This window comes from Bos indicus x Bos taurus, chromosome 24 (assembly GCF_003369695.1).
Source record: "Bos indicus x Bos taurus breed Angus x Brahman F1 hybrid chromosome 24, Bos_hybrid_MaternalHap_v2.0, whole genome shotgun sequence".
NCBI classification, from domain to species: Eukaryota; Metazoa; Chordata; class Mammalia; order Artiodactyla; family Bovidae; genus Bos; species Bos indicus x Bos taurus.
The window spans coordinates 2551619-2573553 of NC_040099.1; the positions used below are offsets into that span (position 1 = coordinate 2551619).

At 46.9% G+C, this 21935-nt stretch overlaps 1 protein-coding gene across 5 annotated transcripts in view; it reads right to left on the reverse strand.

Moving 5' to 3' along the window:
* Positions 1-21935, reverse strand: part of ZNF236 (zinc finger protein 236) — a 69023-nt gene that overhangs the window by 16419 nt on the left and 30669 nt on the right. For 2 of the 5 annotated variants that reach the window (XM_027526179.1, XM_027526183.1), the window contains exons 12-26: positions 19985-20126; positions 17010-17270; positions 15564-15817; positions 14799-14900; positions 13971-14122; positions 12475-12578; positions 10202-10353; positions 9242-9454; positions 7346-7628; positions 5835-5938; positions 4898-5263; positions 3789-3934; positions 3459-3699; positions 2890-3069; positions 2464-2505 (exon numbers count right to left, since the gene is read on the reverse strand). In XM_027526179.1, the coding sequence (XP_027381980.1) occupies positions 2464-2505; positions 2890-3069; positions 3459-3699; positions 3789-3934; positions 4898-5263; positions 5835-5938; positions 7346-7628; positions 9242-9454; positions 10202-10353; positions 12475-12578; positions 13971-14122; positions 14799-14900; positions 15564-15817; positions 17010-17270; positions 19985-20126 (2742 nt within the window). The remainder of the gene's footprint in view (positions 1-2463; positions 2506-2889; positions 3070-3458; positions 3700-3788; positions 3935-4897; positions 5264-5834; positions 5939-7345; positions 7629-9241; positions 9455-10201; positions 10354-12474; positions 12579-13970; positions 14123-14798; positions 14901-15563; positions 15818-17009; positions 17271-19984; positions 20127-21935) is intronic. The other 3 variants (XM_027526180.1, XM_027526182.1, XM_027526181.1) reach the window with 3 other exon arrangements.

Genomic DNA, 21935 nt, shown 5'->3' on the forward strand with positions numbered 1-21935 from the left:
CCTAAATGCAAGTATCTCTCCACATGCTTTAATCTGTGAAGTTTCTAAGTAACTCTTAAGAGCTCTACTTTAACTCCTCCATGTTTAGGCACTTTTGGCTACATGCTTTGTTGAATACAACTTAAACCGAATTGGAACTATTTCCCACCATGCCGGACGACCAGCTGCAGCCTCGGGGGCCTGATGGAGGGACAGGAGGGCAGCGTGGCCACGGCGGCTCTGCTGTGGGAGGCTCTCTGCCCTGCAGTGCCCTGGACATGCACGGCGGCTCGCACACGCCGTGACATCCTCCCACCAGGAGACTCCGGCTTCCACCAGCCTCCTTAGTTTCACAATCTCATAACATGATCAAGCAGTGTGCAAACAGAGAAACAGGAACATCAAAAACCTGTTGCCTTCTCAGTGAAAACCAGGCTGAATGCTTTGCAAAGACTTGGCAAAGAGAAGCTGCTTTAAAAAAAGCTATTGTCGAGCCAGGGGGAAGCAAGACAAATATACGAATTGCTGCTACTGCTGCTGCTAAGTCGCTTCAGTAGTGTCCGACTCTGTGCGACCCCGTAGACGGCAGCCCACCAGGCTCCCCTGTCCCTGGGATTCTCCAGGCAAGAACACTGGAGTGGGTTGACATTTCCTTCTCCAATGCATGAAAGTGAAAAGTGAAAGTGAAGTCGCTCAGTCGTGCCCGACACTTAGCGACCGCATGGACTGCAGCCCACCAGGCTCCTCCGTCCATGGGATTTTCCAGGCAAGAGCACTGGAGTGGGTGCCATCGCCTTCTCCAAATATACGAAACCGGAGGACAAAAAGACAAACGGGTGCCACACCTGGCTCTAGCAGCGCCCGCAGCCCCGCGCCACCCTGGGGCGCACGCCTGCATGTGTGGCTGAGCAACGGTGGAGCTGGGGGCGAGGCGGAAAACGCAGCTCCACCAGCAGAGCAGACTGAGCTCAGAGACTGTGGGGAAAGGCTCAAAACCACATGGCACCGCTCTTCTCTCCGCTCAGCAAGGCTCTCTGTGAATATCGGGACTAGAGCCGCCAGGTGGGAGCGCTCTTACTGCGTAACACAGTTGGGGAGACTGACCACAGTCCTCACCTTCACCCAGTGTCTACTTCTCTTCTTATGAATTGCTGAAAGGTCTACACAACTTAACTGAAGCAATATTTGTATTCTAGCATTCACAAGCATGTATAATTCCATGTACTCATGGAAAAAAAGAACATTCTACAAAATAACTGAAAATCTCTGTAAGTGGCCACAAATTAAAAGCTCTTCCAGATTTCTCAGAATGGGCTAAGAAACTGCTGGCTTGGGAGCCCTCAGAGCCCGTGCTCAACACATACAATAATGAGGAGACAGGAAATAAATCTTAGGCCTTAAAAGTTTGGGCAAACTTTACCAGTTTCATCAACTAATAAAGATTTCTCCTATAATAAACCTTTTAAGCTAATTAAGAAAAAATTACAATTATATTCATCTAATACATTAAAAAGCAATTAAATAACTCAATGATCAATATAGGAAAACATAGGAGAAACAGATTCACAATCCACAAACAAAAAAAACACATTTTCTGAACCATAAGCAAGAATCCCACATTTTGTGCTTTTTGTATAGGACTAGCAAAACACCTCTAAAACTGAGATTACTCAAAAAAGTTTATCTGATCAACAAAATAGCTTTCTTAAAGTAACTCTTCTGTTTCCAACAGTAAAATTCAAATATACATATACACACACAAACACACACACACACATATATATATATACACACAGAAGGTTGCTGGATTAGATAAAATTCAAAGTTAATTTTTGCTGCATGTTAGAACCTAAAAATCAGTGCTTGTCACTAAAGAGCCCCATCTAGGAACAGTTCCTCCAATTTCTCTCACAAATTGAAAGGAATAGACACCTCTTAAAAGAGAAAGCTTTTGGTTTCCTTCTCAGTAACTGCGCTATGCCAATAATGGTTTCTGCAGAAGCCTCGTGGAACAGAGGGGACACTCTGCGGACCTCTCTTGGGGCTGTGCCCAGGGTCCGGCCGCCACACCCCCAGCACTGTCAGGGAAAACACGGTGCTTCCTGCCATCACACTGGATCTCCAGGGAGGCTATTATGAGTCCCAGCAAGATGTTTTTTTTTTTTAATACTTTTTTTAAAAGGTCACAAGGTTGTTTCTATGAGACTTAAATGAGTTAATATTTGTGGAAGTTACTATAATAGGACCTGGTGCACAGTAAGGGTCCAAAAAGTTGTTGCTAAACTTAAGACCTGCTCAGTTAACACAGAATCATGGCTAAGAAGTACGTGGACAAAGCACACCTGTAAACTGCGCTCCAAGCTAACTCAGACGAGACGAGGGGGCGGTCTGACGGCGAGCATCACAGGCCTGGTGACCGACACGGAGGCTCAGCGGGCCGGCCCAGGGGCCTGCGCTGCCAAAGGGTGTTTTCTACCCACTTACCTATTTTTCTATCGTTATTTTCTACATGATCCGAGAAGAATTCTGAAAGGTAAGGAGAGTGGGTATCTGTAATGCTCTGGGGTACCAAAAGTATACACTTAAACCAATTACACTCCTTCAGCTCAAAGGAGCATGATAAGCATTTCTGAAGTACGGTTTTCTGCTCTTGACTAAACAAAAAATACGTGACCAAACTAACTGGCTCAAACTAGAAGTGCCGTGGGGAACCACCACGTTTAATTCCTGCCATCAGATATGAACTGCAAGAACATTTTCACTAAATGGAGTTTCCCAGATAAATTACAAACACTTCCTGAAGCACTGGATTTATGCAAAGCTCAGTCTCACAGGAAAAAAACAAAAAAAAAACCAGATAAGATTTACTTAAACTGCAGATGAACGGATTTTAAAAACCTGAAGACTCACCAGAGATGGTCAGGGTGATCTCCTGTGGCGGCCCCGAGGATGTGGCAGCAGCGGGCCCGGCAGCCTGGGCCAACACCTGGCTCAGGCTCGAGTTGTTGATGGTCAGGGTGATCTCGTGGGGGCCGCCGGAGGTGGAGACCAGGCCTTGTGAGGTCATCACCTGAGAGAGGTCTTGCGTCCCTGGTCACCGTTATAAAACAGAACAAAGCTGGGCTTAAAAAATAATAATCCTCTCCTTTCTCCTATTAAAACTTTAGGAAAACTAAGACTTTAAGATTCAAAACACAGTATCAGTCATCTCTAGGTCCTTCATCTAAAATGATAAAAAAAAAAAAGAGAGAAAACTCTTATGTTGAAACAGGAAGCCAGTTCTATGAATGCAATCTCTGTGCGTGTATTGGTTAAACATCATTTATCCTTAAAAAAAAAAAGCTTACTGCATTCTTAGGACACGTGATGCATTTGTTAAGCTTCACACAGAGAAGAAAACAACATCTTAGGATCAAGTGCATGACTGTGAGCAGCAAGCTGGAGCCCAGCTGCCATGACCGCTGTGCATCAGCTCTCACCGCTGCTGCTGGTGGCCAGCACCGAGTCCTGCTCCGAAAGTGGGCCTATGGTCAGGTTGGCAGATGTCACCGTGGGCTGCAGGGACAGGCCTGGGATGGGCTGGATGACCACACTGGCCGGGACCGTGCTCTCCGGCGTCTGCAGGGAGCTGCCCTGCGGGGCCAGGCCAGGCTCCGCTGTCAGCTGCTGAGCAAGCAGGTTGCCCTGCTGTAGGGTCTGCTGCAGGACACTCGGGTCAATCTGAAAGCACAGAGGGCCTTGTAATGGAAAAGTCACGTGGAGTGTGACTCATACTCTGGAAGTGCAGAGACGCCAAGCAGGCGTCTTACCTGCAGAGTGATGTTATTGACAGTGGAGGCATCGATCCCGGAGATCTGGACATTGGGCCCCACCAAGTTAGCTGCCAGCTGTAGTTGTATGCCTTCCAGGGTGGCCAAGCTCCCGTCCGTCAAAGACACTGTCCAGTCACCACCAGCTGCAAGAGACAACAGGGATGACTGGTGCCAGAAACCTTCCTAAAGAGAAAAAACTCAATGCTATACAAGGATTTCCAAATATGTTTTACACACATATCAGTATGATCCAGTTAACAAATACTAGTGTTTACTTTATATCATACATATATAAATACATGATGGCAAAGATGGAGGGCAGGAGGAGAAGGGGGTGACAGAGGATGAGATGGTTGGATAGCATCACTCAATGGACATGAGTTTGAGTAAACTCTGGGAGATAGCGAAGGACGGGGAAGCCTGGAGTACTGCAGTACGTGGGGTCCCAAAGAGTCAGACACGACTGAACGACTGAACACCACCACCACGTGTCTGACTTAATTGTAACAAAACAAACCCTGTGAAATAGGTAACATCCATTTTTAACACATCAGGAAACTAGGCTCAGAGAGATCACCCTGATTAAGCCCAGGATAGAAAACAATGCTATTATTTTACTGGGCTTTAATTGTGCCATGGGTCATTAGACAGAAAAACAGCCACTTAAGACGTCTAATAAATATGAACATTTGCTTCACTCTTTGTAAGTACACAAAAGATAATGTTTATTTCATATTATTAGTAAATATTACCTGACTAAAATGTAATGCTTTTCAAACACTATTGTGACCCAAGAGCAATTCAACATTTGCAGTGTATTAAAAATAAGGCTTAAGGGGAGTAATAAATTATGTCTGTTAAGTTTGAAGAATACTAAGAAACAAACAGGTTTAAGCCCAACAGACCAAAGAGCTGAAGGGTAAAATGCAGAAAGGATGGTAGAGAGAATGGGACACGGAAAGACAGCATGTCTGAAGGATGGAATTCCATCTTCCCACTGCCTCCTGGGAAAATCTCAGGGAGGGCAGCGACGGAGCTGGCTGGGTGGACACAGCGCATCAGTCGCCCTGCAGCCTCTCCCTGCGCCCCCAGCACACGCGGCCCACCTGACACGGAAGCCGGCAGGACGGCCTGGCCCAGCAGGCCCGGCTGCAGCAGACTCTGGTCCAGCTGCCCGGTCAGCACCGGGCTGTTCATGATGAACACGCCGGGGTCGGCGGAGGGTGCGGGGGCTGCGCTCACGGGCTGTGGGCCCTCGGCCGCCGCCCGGGGCGCGGGCTTCCGGGCCTTCTTGGGGTCTGGCTTGTAATGGAACTGCATGTGTGTCTTCCTCCGCCCTGACGTGCGGAAGCGCAGCTCGCAATGCGGGCACTTGAAGGGCTTCGCGCCGGTATGCAGGCGCATGTGCACCTTCAGGCTGCCCTTGGTGGAAAAGGCGTTGCTGCACACATGGCAGCTGAAGAGCTTCTGGCCTGGGGGAGGAGCCCAGAGTCAGCCGGGCAGAGGACTCGCCCCGGCCTCCTCCCCCGTCCCCTGCCCCCCCTCCCCCTCCAGCCTTGGACCCATGTGCTGCGTCCACCTTCCCCACCCCCTCACCCCCGTGCTAACAGGACCCCAGGACATGTGGCTGGAAAACTTAAAAGTGAGTCAAGGTCACTGTTTAGGACCTGAGTTTGGAGTTCCGTCTTTCACAATACAGAGGCACACTGCACCGTGCATTAGGGTCTCTGCTCCCCGATTTTAGGAAGGGTGAGTTTGCCTATCACCGTGGTCTTCTCAGCCTGAACCAGACCACGAGGTAATCTTTCTAACTAACACAGGTATTTAAGTCTGAGTGATGGCCCCTAACTCCACACTGGAGACCCAGATCTTTCCTTCAGTGTTAGATCAGGAATCTCAATTCTTTTACATTCATTTCTTCATTCATTCATTCCTGATTTTTAAGCTTTCTATAATCTTGACAAGGCTGTGTTCAAAATGCACAGGAACAAGTGTAAGATGCTGTTGGCAGGCACTCAGTACCGTGCAGGTGTCTGCTCCTACCTGTGTGAGTCTTCACGTGGCAGTCTAGGGTGGACTTCACTGTGAAGCTCTTCCCACATTCCTCACATCTATATGGCTTTTCTCCAGTGTGGATTCGAACATGCCTAGCCGGGAAGCATTTGCAATTAGATGTTACAAATAACCTAATGCTTTTAAATTTATAGCTATCAATATGGCTTCCCTGTGGCTCAGTGATAAAGAATCTGCTGGCAATGCAAGAGACGAGGGTTCAATCCCTGGGTTGGGAGGATACCCTGGAGAAGGGAATGGCAACCCAGTCCAGTATTCTTGCCTGAAGAATTCCATGGACAGAGGAGCCTGGCGGGCTACAATCCAAAGAGTGGGTTGCAAAGAGTGGGACACAACTGATCAACACCAACAGTGTACTAAATAAATTCAGCGAAACAAAAATTTTCAGCTTTACTCTATACAAAAAATACCACCAACAAAAAAGTAACTGCGAGACCAATGATAACAGGCCTGATTTTCTTAAAAACCAAAGAGCTCTTACAGATCAGCAGTAAGACAACAAATATCACAGGAGAAACGCAGGCAATGGATAGGCAGCTTAGAAAAGAAACAGATGCATCCAAAGGCCACATGAAAAGGTATTTCCCCAGACTCAGAATCAAAGGGAGCCAGTTACGAAGACAAGATACCGCTGTCCCGCCTGCCTGATAACCCACTGTTGGCAGGTGGCCGAGGGGCAGGCATTCAGGGACTGGGGGCCTGAAACAGCACTGGCCTCAGGCCTGTGACGGCGGGCATCAGCCCTGACCCCGCACCCACACAGGTGCCCGCAGAGAAGAGGGCAGTGGGGCTCAGCGCCGAGAACTAGACGTTCACCAGCCGGGCTCTGGCGGTTGCTGGCCGCACTCAGAGGGCACTGCCAACCCAGCAGCGCCTCAGGACCCCCAGCCCTCCCGCCCCGCACAAGGTCCTGTGTGAAAAGGACAGGACACCTACTGGGGCTCCCGGAGCAGCCAGCTCCATCTCCCCCACGCTCAACCCCGATGGCGCTCCCTCCCATCACCCTCTGCCCTCCCTGTTAGCTCCACCTCCTTAAGCAGAGGCGAGTGTCCACCATGCTGTCTGTGAGGCGCTTTCCAAGGTTGGGAGCACTGCACAGTGGCCTTCCTTCTGGGAGCCCCCGCCCCAGCCGTCTCCCCTGAGCCACCAGACCTCAGTCACTGCCCCACCACGGGGCCCTCCCCTGGCCTGTGGGCAGGTAGCACCTGGGGCCGCCAACTCAGGGCCTGATGTCCTCGGTAACTCTTATTTCACTGCCACCACAGTCACACAGTAAAAATCGTAGGGAAGAACCTACAGAGCAAGCAGACTTCGGACTAACGCACTGGAGAAGCTTGAGGGGAGCCTCTAACATGCCCCAGCCCGGAACGCAGATGGAGAAAGCAGGGCGCCCCTCGGGGCACTGGGTTCAGACGGCACAGCCCAGGGAGCAAGGAGGCCCGGCACAGCCCCCCACCCCCCAGAGCCACTGCCCGCCGCACCTGACCAGGTCACTGGGCTTCTTGAAGCTCTTGGGGCAGTAGGAGCAGCAATTGGCATGCTTGGGCTCGGCCTCCAGCTCGGCCTGCCGGTCCTTCATCTCACTGATGCGGTCCTTCTCGGCGGCCGACTGCACCAGCACCTGCTCCGAGACCGTGGCGCTCTCCTGCGGCGGGATCTTGGCCAGCTGCGCCGTCTCCTCCTCAGTGAAGGTGATGACCTCGGGACGCGCCTTCCGGGATGTGCTTCTTTCGGAGCCGTCCTCCTCCTCCTCCAGACCCATCTCTAAACGACACACGGGACAAAGGACCAGCTCCTAAGGGACACTGAGTCACGGCAGAACCACCAAAAATGAACATGTACCTTAAATGTAGAAGGTTAGAGTCTGCAGCTGAGCGAAGCTATCTGTGGGAATGGAAAAGGGTTTCTTCCCACCACTGCCTATGGAGAAGGGGGCCGCGGTCCCCGGTAAAGGAGCGGCAGGGGGAAGCCGGCACACCAGCGCAGGGATCGCTGATGGGGAGGACACTGCGGCCATGGTCCCCCCACCCCTGCGGCCACTGCAACCAGGCCAGCAGTGAGCTCTGAGACGCTCAGCATCCACACGAGTCCACGCGTTCACACTCACAGATATGCGTTCACCAGTATAGCGCAAAGGGAGTTTGCCTGAGAAAACATGCAGCCCAAACGGAGAGACCGAACTGATAATCAGCAAACAGCTCTCAATTAAAGAGACTTACTGAAAGGAAAAAAACACACACACACTTTAAAATATGTGTTTAAGTATTCTCTCAGTGAAATGTAAGGATATATTTACATTCATTAAAAACAGGAATAAGCTGCTGTTAAAATGTCACTGAGAAGGAAAAAAGCTTTGGCTGGGGGAGAGAAGGGACATCATTACTGCACAGATGGCTAAAAAATGTTTAAAAAAAACAAGAGAAACACTAAATAGCAAAGTGGACAGTGGGCAGAGCCAGAGGAGTGAGCTACCAACCCGCTCATGGTCCTCCCTGCCGTGCCCCCTATGCAGCACGTCCACCCCAGAGACATCAGGCGCCAGAGGTGTGAACGCACAGCACAGACCAGAGCCCAGGCCCAGGACACCGTGTGAAACAGCACAGCTCACAGTGCGTGTGGGACGCCAGTTACAAAAGTCAGAACACTGTACCGGCGTCACAGGTCAACGTGTCAAAATGCATGCACGCTGCACACTGTGCAACATACACATTCTTCTCACTGTAATTTTACTCATGGAACTTGCTCAAAAGAAATCATCTGGTAAGAACAGAAAGTGTAAAATGAAATAACACCCTCAGGATTACTACACTCGGCATAGGAATGGGGTAAATCCTCGCCTAACACTAAGTGAGCTCCACACGGCATCTGGTGCCTCTCAGGTTGAGAGCACACACGTGGTGGGCACAGTGTCATGGGGGAGTGCGCTCCCTGCCACACGGAAACCCTGGGCACCTGGTGCGTGTCCGTAACAGGTGCTCATGTCATGAACCAAATGGAATCCGTGCAGTTGTGTGAACTGTTGCAGACCTGTGCTCACCAATGACCACTGTGTCTGCAGTGAACATCAGTGGAGGAAAGATGAAGTGGACTACAACACTGCATGAGATGTGATTCCCTCTGGGTTAAGGAATTGAGATCCACCTACATGTGTGTGCGTGCATAGGCGGGAGACTGTGCCGTGCAGGATGCTGGCATTTTGGTGCGAGGTGACTAGTGAGATGAACAATTTCCTGTTCGTGCCTTCCTGAACCTTTCTTTCAAAGAGCATGTACCGCTTCCATAATCGGAAAGGGAAATGCTGATGTACCAATCACCTCTGAAGTGAATGAGCCACTAAAGCACCGGTTAATAAACCTGAATCAGCCAAGGGGCCTCACCTCCTCCATCCGCGTCTCCTGGCGCTGACCCGCCCGAGGCGGCTGTCTGATGCGTCTTCATGTGCTTCTTACAGTGCATTGTGGTCCGGAAGCCCTGCTCGCAGAACGGACACCTGTAGGGCTTCGCGCTCACGTGCGTGGCCATGTGCCTGGTGAGGCTGCCGTTGGTGGTGAAGGCGGTGCTGCACACGCTGCAGCTGAAGGCCTTGACTCCTGTGGCGACAAATGACGTGCAGACACACCTCACCACCTGAAGCCACACGTCAGAGCAAACGAGAATGCGCTCAGTCAGCACAAAACTAAAGACCATTTGCTTGCTGTGGCCTCCTATCTCTTAGGAACCGAAGGTGTCTTAGGAGGAGGTTACTTTAAGAAGATGGAAGCTGACGTCAGGTGTTGTAAGGATGGTCATGATAAAGCAGACAGACTACAGGACGCACTGACAAGATGTGAAATCAGTGCTGGTGGACAAGGAAAATGGCCCAGTCCCTCTGGAAAGTGGTTTTGATCAAGCCCAGCTCAGGCTTTGTTTAAAGCTGAAACAAAGAGAAGTGAAAACTTGCGTCTACAAGTCTGATAGCCAAACAATGGCAACAGCTCGGCTGTCCAACAATGATGAGTGGACGAGCACGATGTGCTCTGCCCACACACTGAACTCGGACTTGGCCATAAAGTGACTGGAGGGGGACACAAGTTACAACACACAAGCCCTGAGCGCCTGCTGAGAAGGGGAAGCCAGCAACAAGAGGCAGCAGATCGCCTGACTCCTCTGACAGGAAACACCCAGAGGAGGCGAGTCCACAGGCAGGACATTGGCGGTGGCTGCTGGGGGCTGGGCACGGAGGCAAGTGGGGGGTTCCTTTAGGGCGTGATGAGAATGCTCTAGAATAGGGCTGTGAGATGGCAACACAACCTGTGAACACACGGAACCTCACTGCGTTCAGTGCGAGGCAGACTGACCGGTGTGCGTCTTCTCATGGGACTTGAGGACCCCAGAGGAGACGAAGCCACGTCCGCAGAGCTTGCACTTGTAGGGCTTCTCCCCTGTGTGTGAGCGCACGTGCTGCTTCAGGTGGCTGGACTTCTTAAAGCCTTTGCTGCAGTAGTCACACCTGGGCACAAGGCAGACAATGTCAGTGCACAGCGGGATCACCAGTGAGACACCCCAGGCTGGAGGAAGAGCAAGCGTTCTCCACCAACAGTTATACACAGTCAGGCAGAACGGTCACAGAGAGGAGGTGTGCACACCAACAGTTACATACAGTCAGGCAGAACTGTCACAGAGGTGAGGTATGCACACCAACAATTATATACAGCCAGGCAGATCTGTAACAGAGAGGAGGTGTGCATACCAACAGTAATACAGTCAGGCAGAACTGTCACAGAGAGGAGGTGTGCACACCAATAGTTATACATAGTCAGGCAGAACTGTCACAGAAAGGAGGTGTGCACACCAATAGTTATACATAGTCAGGCAGAACTGTCACAGAAAGGAGGTGTGCGCACCAACAGTTATACATAGTCAGGCAGAACTGTCACAGAGAGGAGGTGTGCACACCAATAGTTATACAGTCAGGCAGAACTGTCACAGAAAGGAGGTGTGCGCACCAACAGTTATACATAGTCAGGCAGAACTGTCACAGAAAGGAGGTGTGCGCACCAACAGTTATACATAGTCAGGCAGAACTGTCACAGAAAGGAGGTGTGCGCACCAACAGTTATACATAGTCAGGCAGAACTGTCACAGAAAGGAGGTGTGCGCACCAACAGTTATACATAGTCAGGCAGAACTGTCACAGAAAGGAGGTGTGCGCACCAACAGTTATACATAGTCAGGCAGAACTGTCACAGAAAGGAGGTGTGCGCACCAACAGTTATACATAGTCAGGCAGAACTGTCAGGAGGTGTGCGCACCTACAGTTATACACAGGTAGAGCTGTCACAGAGAGGAGGTGTGTACACCAACAGTTACACATAGTCAGGCAGAGCTGTCAGAGAGAGGAGGTGTGCACACCTAGTTATACACAGTCAGGCAGAGCTGTCAGAGAGATGTGCACAGCTACAGTTATACACAGGTAGAGCTGTCACAGAGAGGAGGTGTGCGCACCTACAATTATACACAGTCAGGCAGAGCTGTCACAGAGAGGAGGTGTGCACACCAACAGTTACACACAGTCAGGCAGAGCTGTCACAGAGAGGAGGTGTGCGCACCTACAGTTATACACAGTCAGGCAGAGCTGTCACAGAAAGGAAGTGTGTGCACCAACGTTTAAACAAAACTGTAAGATGGTAGCAATAAAAATGTGTTAGATCAGATTCTGCTTATACCCGCAATGATTTTATTTCAAAGTCAGTAAAACCTATAGCAATCCTTCAGCAAAATAGTTGATTAATTAGAAACTATTCCTTTAAACGTAACAGGAAACTTATTATGTGCTGTTTTCTTTATGAAGTCATAAAACACTGCAAACCCTTCTGCTGCATTAGGATCAGAATCACCTGAGTCTAGACACCTGGAAATGTCAATTAATACATGTTGGTTGGTAAAATATTTTCACAAAACAGAGCTATTCTGAATAATATATAAATATCCACTGTTATTCTCCTCTTGGGTGTTATGAAACATATTATGGATGAAATAATTATAAATTTCAACATTTCCATTCATATATTATTAAAAACAAAATTTCAGAAAAATTATTTTATTTCCGTGTTTTTTCTATTTCCAGGCTTTCATCTATAATAGAAAGGAACACAAAGCACACAGCTTGGCACACAGCAAGTTCTTGGAAAGTGTTGAATGTCAGGAAAGCCTAGGGAGATGTCACAGAGGAATCACAAGAAACCACTTCCTAGTCTCACCTAAAGATGTCAATGCAAAATCCCAAATTAAACATTAACAAATACTTGTTAATGGATAAATCAGAGTGTGAATAAAATGTTCTATATAAAGTACACAAAGAGCCTCGGACAAAAAGGCACGTTAGAAATTTAAGCCATTTCTGAAAACAAGGCAGCAGCCGCCCGCAGTGGGGACAGGAAGCCGCAGCAGACGCTTTACAGGGACAGCCTGCTGCGTCCTGACTCCAGCCACATCGCTGATTAGCTGCACAAGCTTTGGCAAGCCGGTCTCTTTGCAGAGCTTTGTGACGCTGCAGGCATGGTGCAGTGGGCATGAGGCACAGTGGGAGGGCCGCAAGCGCAGCAGCAGGAGCCTCGAGAGGCCCACGTACCTGTAGGAGCGCCGGCTCTGCTCTTCGGTCTCCTCCAGGAACGGGGGGCGTGGAGGTGGCAGGTCCATCTCCTCCTGGGGGGACTCCTGAATCAAACGAGTTGTCTAAAATGTAACGGAAGCACAGAGTGGACTACTTGAATATCTATGAATGAACATAAACACCTAACAACCAAGGATAAGCATAATCATAAATGTGCATTTAATGATGGAGAAAGCCCAATTAGGCCACTGCAATCATTTGGGCCAAATAAAACAACAAAAATCATCTACACCAATTTTATTAAAGAAATATTTATCTTCCATTAACTTGTTTAATACAAAGTTTATCCAAGCATGAAACTGATCTTACCATATTTTCCATGTATATTAAGAGATCACACTTGCACTTGCTCTGCTCTTACTGAGAGTGAACAAAAAGCCCCACTTTCTTAAAATATTCAGTCTCCTCGCTTGCTACAAAATCACAGGGTTGGGGGAAGCACATTCCCAGTCCAGGAGTAGCAGCTAGGAAAATAGGCCCTGAAAGTTTCACTGGAGGATCCAGGTCTTCCATTTGGCAAAAGCTTCCCACAGGGGCTTTTAAAGAGGGTAACACCTGATGGGCCCATCATCCCACCACTACTGAAAGATTTCCGAGAACGGCAAAATCAACACCAGAACAAAAACTTACATGCCTCCAACTTGGTGAGTGGTGAAAGTCACTCAGTCGTGTCCAACTCTTTGCAACCCCATGGACTATACAGTCCATGGAATTCTCCAGGCCAGAATACTGGAGTGGGCAGCCTTTCCCTTCTCCAGGGGATCTTCCCAACCCAGGGATCAAATCCAGGTCTCCTGCATTGCAGGTGGATTCTTTACCAGCTGAGCCACAAGGGAAGCCCAAGAATACTGGAATGGGTAGCCTATCCCTTCTCCAGATCTTCCTGGCTTAAGAATCAAACCAGGGTCTCCTGCATTACAGGTGGATTCTTTACCAATTGAGCTATCAGGGAAGCCCGATTTGACTAAGAAATAAAACCTCAAATGATGCATCTCAATATTTATATTTGGTCCGTTAGCATGCATTCTAACATGTTTCTTTCAAGATCCCACAGATTAAAATGTTCAGGTTTGATTGCTAAAGCACCATGACATCCTTCAGATGTTACCAAAGTCTGTTCCACTATCCTGACTTCCCTGACTTTTAACCGAAAATGTCAAGCCACGTGATGGGAATGAAATCTTAAAGTTATACAAAAATGTTTTAAGGGAAAAAAAGCCCTATATGACAAACATTCCAGTTTTTACAGGTGATGCAACAGTGTTAAAGCTGTAACAAGCATGCATATGCTCTTAAGTAAGTGAATTTTACAGTGAAAAAATTACAGTGAAGAATAAGCTAGAATTAACTTATTCTTGTTTAACTACATTAATGGTGTCGGTGCCAGGCACCTAAAAAATTACAGTGAAGAATAAGCTAGAATCTGCTCACGAGGACACTTCTGTAACACTCACTACATTAATGGTGTCGGTGCCAGGCACGGGAAGGAGGTTCTGCTGGTGGAAGCTCGTGGAGAGGGCCTGGGACTCCAGTGTGCTAGAATCTTGTAACTGCTGGACAGGGGGGAACGGGGTCTGCTGACTGTATGTATCAGTCACTGTAAAACCTGAAACAAGTGAGAAAATGTGAGTTTCACCAAAAATACTAAAGCTACACACACACACAAGAAAAACAAAAAAAGCTGGTTTTACAAATAAAGCTAATTCAAGTCACATGTGTGCTTTCTGAGCTAGAACCAGGGTCGTCAGTCTTATCAGCAGGCTCTGAAGTGACCTGTGCACAGGCTTGCATCCTCACAGGGCCAGCAGACAGACCAGCCACAAGGACACACTTACCTCTAAGTCCCAATTGCTACTCAATTTCCTTTCCTTGGCTAGAAACTACATGTAGCGTGGTTATTAAAATCACTTACTGGAAAACCTGAACAGACTAAAAAATAATGTGTGCATACACATGTACACACACACACAATATCCATGTAAGAAAGCATGCAGTTTGAAATCATACATTCCAGAAGAGCATTAACACACACACACACACACACACACACACACACACACACACATATCCATGCAAGAAAGCATGCGGTTTGAAATCATACATTCCAGAAGAGCATTGACACACACACACAGACACCCATACACACAATCCATGCAAGAAAGCTTGTGGATTGAAATCATACATTCCAGAAGAGCATTAAAGGAAGCTCTCGAGGTTACTGTAAAGTTAAGCCCAGCCAGGCACCGCTCATTATTAAGCCCCAGGTGAAACCCACCACTGACCCTGAGACAAGCCAGCCGGTTCGAAGGACTGCTGAGGGGGTGCCTGCTCGTGAAGCTGGTCCATGTGCCCCTGCAGGGCCTGCTGTGGGGCCACGAACCTGTCTGAAGACAGAAGTAAGAGGGGCTCACAGACCTGGAAGTTACCGCAGGCCTACCAGTCTGTCCAAAAGGATAGGTTTCTTTTTTTCCCCACAACTTAGCTTCCTTATTTTGAAAAGACAGTAGGAAGACAATGCAAACATAGTGTATATAAATTTATATATTTGGGGGTAAAAACTACAAAGTCTTGATCATAGACCAAATACATTTTGGGACCATAACAAAACAGTCAGCCGGCCGGCCAATCGTCTGTTAGACCTGTAGGAGACCCTGGGCCGGACTCTGTCACTAAGCTTGGTGTTCCCAGGGAAGCAGGTGTCTTTCTGAGTGAGACCGTCCTGCAAGAGGCAGTGCACTGGACAAGGAGCCGAGGCTCCAGGGACAGAAGGCTGGCAGCCTCACCCTGTGGAGTCTGGGAGTCGCTGGAACAGAGCACACACAATCACACAGATGAACACGCATGAAAACCAAAGGCTTCTTGGTGTCCTCGGGTAACAGTGGGCTACAAAGAGTACATATTGGAAGGTCCTATGTCTACAGCTCCAAATGCCTCGCAAACGCTCACACGTACCACACAGCACAGGCTGTGACTGCAACAGTCAGAGATGAGAGCACCAAGAAGGACTGGGGGATGCAGGCTGCAAACTCTTAGGAGGTAAAGCTCACCTTCCTCTGCCTCCAAAGGCTGCCCTGCCATCTGCGGGCCCAGCCCCGCCTCTTCGGCGCTCACGCCGTGCGGCGGCCCCAGCTCCAGCATGGCCCCAGGGTTGGCGGCCACGGCCTCGGTGCTGGGCTGCAGCGCCTCGCTCTCGATCTCCACCTGCATCGGGGTAGACACGTGCATGCCCTGCTGGTCCACAGTGCTGTCATCCATGGAGGAGGCCTGCTGATGCTGCTGGAGCTGCTGGGCGAGCTCGTATCTTCAAAAGGAACCAACAACAGTCCATGGTGTCAGGTGCGGTCAAAAACCAGGGGCATGGGCTACTACTGCCCAAGCTATAATTTACTCAGTAAATTTACTTTATCTCGTTTTGAAGTCATGATGGCAATCCAGTTGAAAGTTAAATACTATTAATAATTCTGAAAGAAAAATCAGGTCCCCTTATTCTTAAACACTTTCACAGATTATATGGACTTGAAGGAAACAAGAGATTTTTTAAAGCTTAAAAAAATTCAAGAGAGGCCACATGTTTCAAAGTAAAACCCTCCCAACCCAAATGGTGCAATGAGCCCAAGTGCTGGGAAGAAGACCCGCATGAAATGAGGCGGAGCCCTGTTAGACTGCGTTCAGCACTATACACACACGTGGGGGACATGGGAAGTCCTGGGACCTGCCAGGCCGTGCTCGGCCCAGTGACCAGGTCCACAGGCTACAGCATCTGGTCGGCGACGCATGTGGCCAAGTTCATTTTCTGTAGGAGCCTTATTCCTGTTAATATCACTTTTCCATGTACAAAATATACCCAGCGTATTTTCATCAAGGCCAACAACTTTTCTTTCAAAGAGAAAAATGAACAATGAATTCAGTGAGTGAATCAAAAAACTGAAGGAAAAAAAAAAAAGCCAAATCAAAACCCAGCTCAAATACAGATCTGATGTGATCAGAAATGCATTTCTGCAAGGGCTCCATCTAGAGACGAGACAGTCCTCGGCTCAAGCAAAAATCCAAGTCAGCAGCAATGACTGAGGTGTGATAGCTGAAATATACGTTCCCTTCATCGACAACCTAGAATAATTACCGTGCAGGTAACACTGATGATATGCCTGGAAGCCACGGAGTCAACCAAGACTTTCTTCTTTGCAATCTTCACTTCATAATTACAGTAGGCATGGTCTATCAGGCATTTTATCTACTACTGATGGTCAGTTTTAAGACAGTTTACAAAGCATTTAGTGCAACACAGACTACTTCAATATCATATTAAAAATAAAAATGTTATGCTTTAGTCTATGGTTCTTAATAGATCCTTAAACGCGGATATAGAAGCTTCCTTAGATCAAGCTAGAAGTAATAATACAGTAAAACAAAGACAACTATTTCCTAAAAACACTCTCACCGAAGTCGTGTAACCACGCAGATGATTAGAAGGTGCCCTGCAGGGCCGCACCTACCTGTGCGTTTTCATGTGCTTCTTGCAGTTGAGCGAGGTCTTAAACGTCTTCTGGCAGTAGGGGCACATGTAGGGGCGGAGGTCGTTGTGGATGCCCATGTGTCGCCGCAGGCTGCCCCCGGTCGTGAAAGCGCCGTTACAGATCAGACACTTGAAAGACTTTAGGCCTGTGTGCGTTCGCACGTGCGCTTTGAGCACTCCTGCGGAAACAAAGCCTCTTCCACACTGAGAACACTTAAAGGGCTTTTCACCTGTATGGGACCTGAGAAGAAAAAAAACAGCAATGAAGGAGCACCTTATGATTTCACAGCGCCTTATACTTTAGAACACACTCTCATAACTATCGCACTTGACCGCCCCCACTTTCCTGCTTCCAATGGCACCCCTGAGGCTCTACGCCCAGGTGACCCATCTAAAGTCCTGACACAAAACCAGACCCCACGTCCTCGTCCACGTTCCATCCTCTCCTCGTGACCCCTCACTGTCTCTCCTGTGACCAGGTTTCTACTTCCTTCTCACTGTTGCTAGTGACAATAATTAATCTAAACTCTGATGAACACATCTGAAAAACTGTGAAAGAACATTAACCCTAATGAAACAAACCAATACTTCTCTGACAAGTCCTAGAAATTGCAAAAACTTAAAAATAATAGTGTAAATAAAAATCAGGAGCAATTTGTGGGTAAAATATTTTGGTCAAGACACTAAAGGATGAAAATGTGTGTGTGTGTCTTAGTTGCACAGTCACATCCAACTCTTTGCAATTCTATGGACTGTATGTAGCCCACCAGGCTCCTCTGTCCATGCAATTCCCCAGGCAAGAGTACTGGAGTGGGTAGAATACCAATGATCAATAAACATTTGGGGGTCAAAAGTGACATTTTAAATAACAAGAGCCTAGATCTGATATTGTGCCTGATGAACTATGGAATGAGGTTTGTGACATTGTACAGGAGACAGGGATCAAGACCATCCCCATGGAAAAGAAATGCAAAAAAGCAAAATGGCTGTCTGGGGAGGCCTTAGAAATAGCTGTGAAAAGAAGAGAAGCGAAAAGCAAAGGAGAAAAGGAAAGATATATAATCATCTGAATGCAGAGTTCCAAAGAATAGCAAGAAGAGATAAGAAAGCCTTCTTCAGCGATCAATGCAAAGAAATAGAGGAAAACAACAGAATGGGAAAGACTAGAGATCTCTTCAAGAAAATCAGCGATACCAAGGGAACATTTCATGCAAAGATGGGCTCGATAAAGGACAAAAATGGTATGGACCTAACAGAAGCAGAAGATATTAAGAAGAGATGGCAAGAATACACAGAAGAACTGTACATAAAAGATCTTCATGACCCAGATAATCATGATGGTGTGATCACTGACCTAGAGCCAGACATCCTGGAATGTGAAGTCAAGTGGGCCTTAGAAAGCATCACTACGAACAAAGCTAGTGGAGGTGATGGAATTCCAGTTGAGCTATTTCAAATCCTGAAGGATGATGCTATGAAAGTGCTGCACTCAATATGCCAGCAAATTTGGAAAACTCAGCAGTGGCCACAGGACTGGAAAAGGTCAGTTTTCATTCCAATCCCAAAGAAAGGCAATGCCAAAGAATGCTCAAACTACCTCACAACTGCACTCATCTCACACGCTAGTAAAGTAATGCTCAAAATTCTCCAAGCCAGGCTTCAACAATATGTGAACTGTGAACTTCCTGATGTTCAAGCTGGTTTTAGAAAAGGCAGAGGAACCAGAGATCAAATTGCCAACATCCGCTGGATCATGGAAAAAGCAAAGAGAGTTCCAGAAAAACATCTATTTCTGCTTTATTGACTATGCCAAAGCCTTTGACTGTGTGGATCACAATAAACTGTGGAAAATTCTGAAAGAGATCGGAATACCAGACCACCTGACCTGCCTCTTGAGAAACCTAAATGCAGGTCAGGAAGCAACAGTTAGAACTGGACATGGAACAACAGACTGGTTCCAAATAGGAAAAGGAGTATGTCAAGGCTGTATACTGTCACCCTGCTTATTTATTCTATGCAGAGTGCATCATGAGAAACACTGGACTGGAAGAAACACAAGCTGGAATCAAGATTGCCAGGAGAAATATCAATACCCTCAGATATGCAGATGATACCACCCTTATGGCAGAAAGTAAAGAGGAACTCAAAAGCCTCTTGATGAAAGTGAAAGAGGAGAGTGAAAAAGTTGGCTTAAAGCTCAACATTCAGAAAACAAAGATCATGGCATCCGGTCCCACCACTTCATGGGAAATAGGTGGGGAAACAGTGGAAACAGTGTCAGGCTTTATTTTTTGGGGCTCCAAAATCACTGCAGATGGTGACTGCAGCCATGAAATTCAAAGACGCTTACTCCTTGGAAGGAAAGTTATGACCAACGTAGATAGCATATTCAAAAGCAGAGACATTACTTTGCCAACAAAAGTTTGTCTAGTCAAGGCTATGGTTTTTCCTGTGGTCATGTATGGAAGTGAGAGTTGGACTGTGAAGAAAGCTGAGCACCAAAGAATTGATGCTTCTGAACTGTGGTGTTGGAGAAGACTCTTGAGAGTCCCTTGGACTGCAAGGAGATCCAACCAGTCCATTCTGAAGGAGATCAGCCCTGGGATTTCTTTGGAAGGAATGATGCTAAAGCTGAAACTCCAGTACTTTGGCCACCTCATGTGAAGGGTTGACTCATTGGAAAAGACTCTGATGCTGGGAGGGATTAGGGGCAGGAGGAGAAGGGGACGACAGAGGATGAGATGGCTGGATGACATCACTGACTCGATGGACGTGAGTCTGAATGAACTCCGGGAGTTGGTGACGGACAGGGAGGCCTGGCGGGCTGCGATTCATGGGGTCGCAAAGAGTCGGACACGACTGAGCGACTGAACTGACTGAACTGAACTGAACACTACCACTCTTAGTATTTATACAAGTCTAAATCACTTTCTATCTCTGAATCTGTCACCTTACCTGATGTGTTGTTTAAGATGACAAGACTTTTTATAGGCACGATGACAGTAAAAACACTTGTATGGTCTATCTGCTTCATTTACAAAATTGTTATTAAAATAACTTTGAAATAACTGGTTCCTTGGAATGGGCTGGATAAGACCTACAAAGCAAAGGAAAATCAGGAATAATTCACTGTCAATGTACCAAAAAAAGTTAAATGTCAAAAGGTGCCTGCTTTACCCAGAAGATAAGAATCCTGAGAAACTAGATTCCAATGTAACAACTAAATGCTATTTTCATTGTGTTAGGAACTGGATATTGAAAGAACACCTATCAGGAAACACAAAGTTAATGTAAGACAGATTTTTTTTTCCAACATAAAGGAATATTTATATTATCACAGTTATTTCTCTTTGTTCTAGAGCCAGTTTTTCACGGATTTCTACTTTTACTTTCTATGTAAGCATCTGCTGGAGTCAAATTTCTAAAACTACATCAACATGTAGGACAGTCCGAGTTCTTGGACTCTTGTTTGTTCAGTATGAAGACTGTACCCTAGGTACTACAACAAACTCAAGACAGAAATAATTTCACCATCATTTTTGTGTTCTAAAAGAGTCAGGGTTTTCATAGGAATTCTATTAAAGGAATATCTGCAAACAGCAAAATGACAATCTTAAATATTTCAGGTTTTACATACTTTCAAGGAATAAAGAATTCCCTTAGGCTGACCGTGTGATAAGTATGTCTTCATCAAGCAATAATTTATGCAGTTCAGCACAAGCAATAATTTATGCAATTCAGGACGAATTCAATAATTCACTGAACCCTCTGAATTATTTAATATCTACCTGAAACGACAAGAGGAAGACACACATAGCCAGCACTAGCTGGGCTGTGCCTCCTCCGTCCAAGAACAGGCCCCACCACACTCCCTGCCCCTCAGCTGCCATGCACTTCCACGCCAGGGTCCCCAGCAGGCTCCTCCAGCACACTGCTCTCTGGACGGCCCCTGACGGTGCAGGCTACAGAGCAGCCCTGTGCCCTAAAACCTCCTCCTTCCTCGCGGCTCTCCTAGTGTGCGTAGCCCATCCTCCTAGTCACGCAGGGGCCAGGATTTGAGCATCTCTGAGCCGCGTGTTAGGTTTTGCCATTTGCCAGTCCTGGAGATCACGTTTGTGAAGATTAAATAATACTATGTGAAACTGTTCTGTTGTGCTGTTTGGTTTTATGAGCTGCCAAAACTGCGTAACAGCATCAAAGTACTCTAACCTACCACAGATTAGTGTCTGTACGCTAAACAACTAAACACCCCAGGAATGACAGTCCCTAGGAAGCTTGGTAGAAATCATACATAAAGTCACTGTAGACTGATATCTGGGGGTGAATGCTCTTAAACTTGTCTTTCGGGGCTTTCCATTTCTTCTAGAGTCAATTCTGATAAGTATACCACTCTAGAAAAAATACATTTCATCTATATTTTCAAATGTATTAGCAAAAAGTTGCAGAGTATCTGCAGTGTTTAACTCATCTGTACCTGTGCTTATAGACTGAGTCTCACTCCTAATACTATAGGCATTTTCTCAGTCTTCAGTTTACCAGAGACATGTCAAGTTATCTGTTTATTTTCTAAAAGTTGTAAAATTATGTTCACTAGAATTTCATCTTGTCTTAAATTTTTATACTTATTAATTCCTTTTTGTTACTTGTTTTTCATTTTTCTACTTTTTTGAGTTATATATTTATTTTCATTCTTCTTTAATAAGAAACAGTTCTTAAAAGTCTTAATTTCTCTGATAGCAGCTTTGGCCCATTCAACCTGCTTATAAAATGTGCCATTTCTTGTCTGTAATTGCAGTTTTGAGTCTTTCTTTTCCATATAACGAAAATTTAGATAGCTATTTTCTATTATGTTTTCACTGAACTATAATAAAGGATTGTTTCTTTTACAGTTTCTATTTTTGAAAAC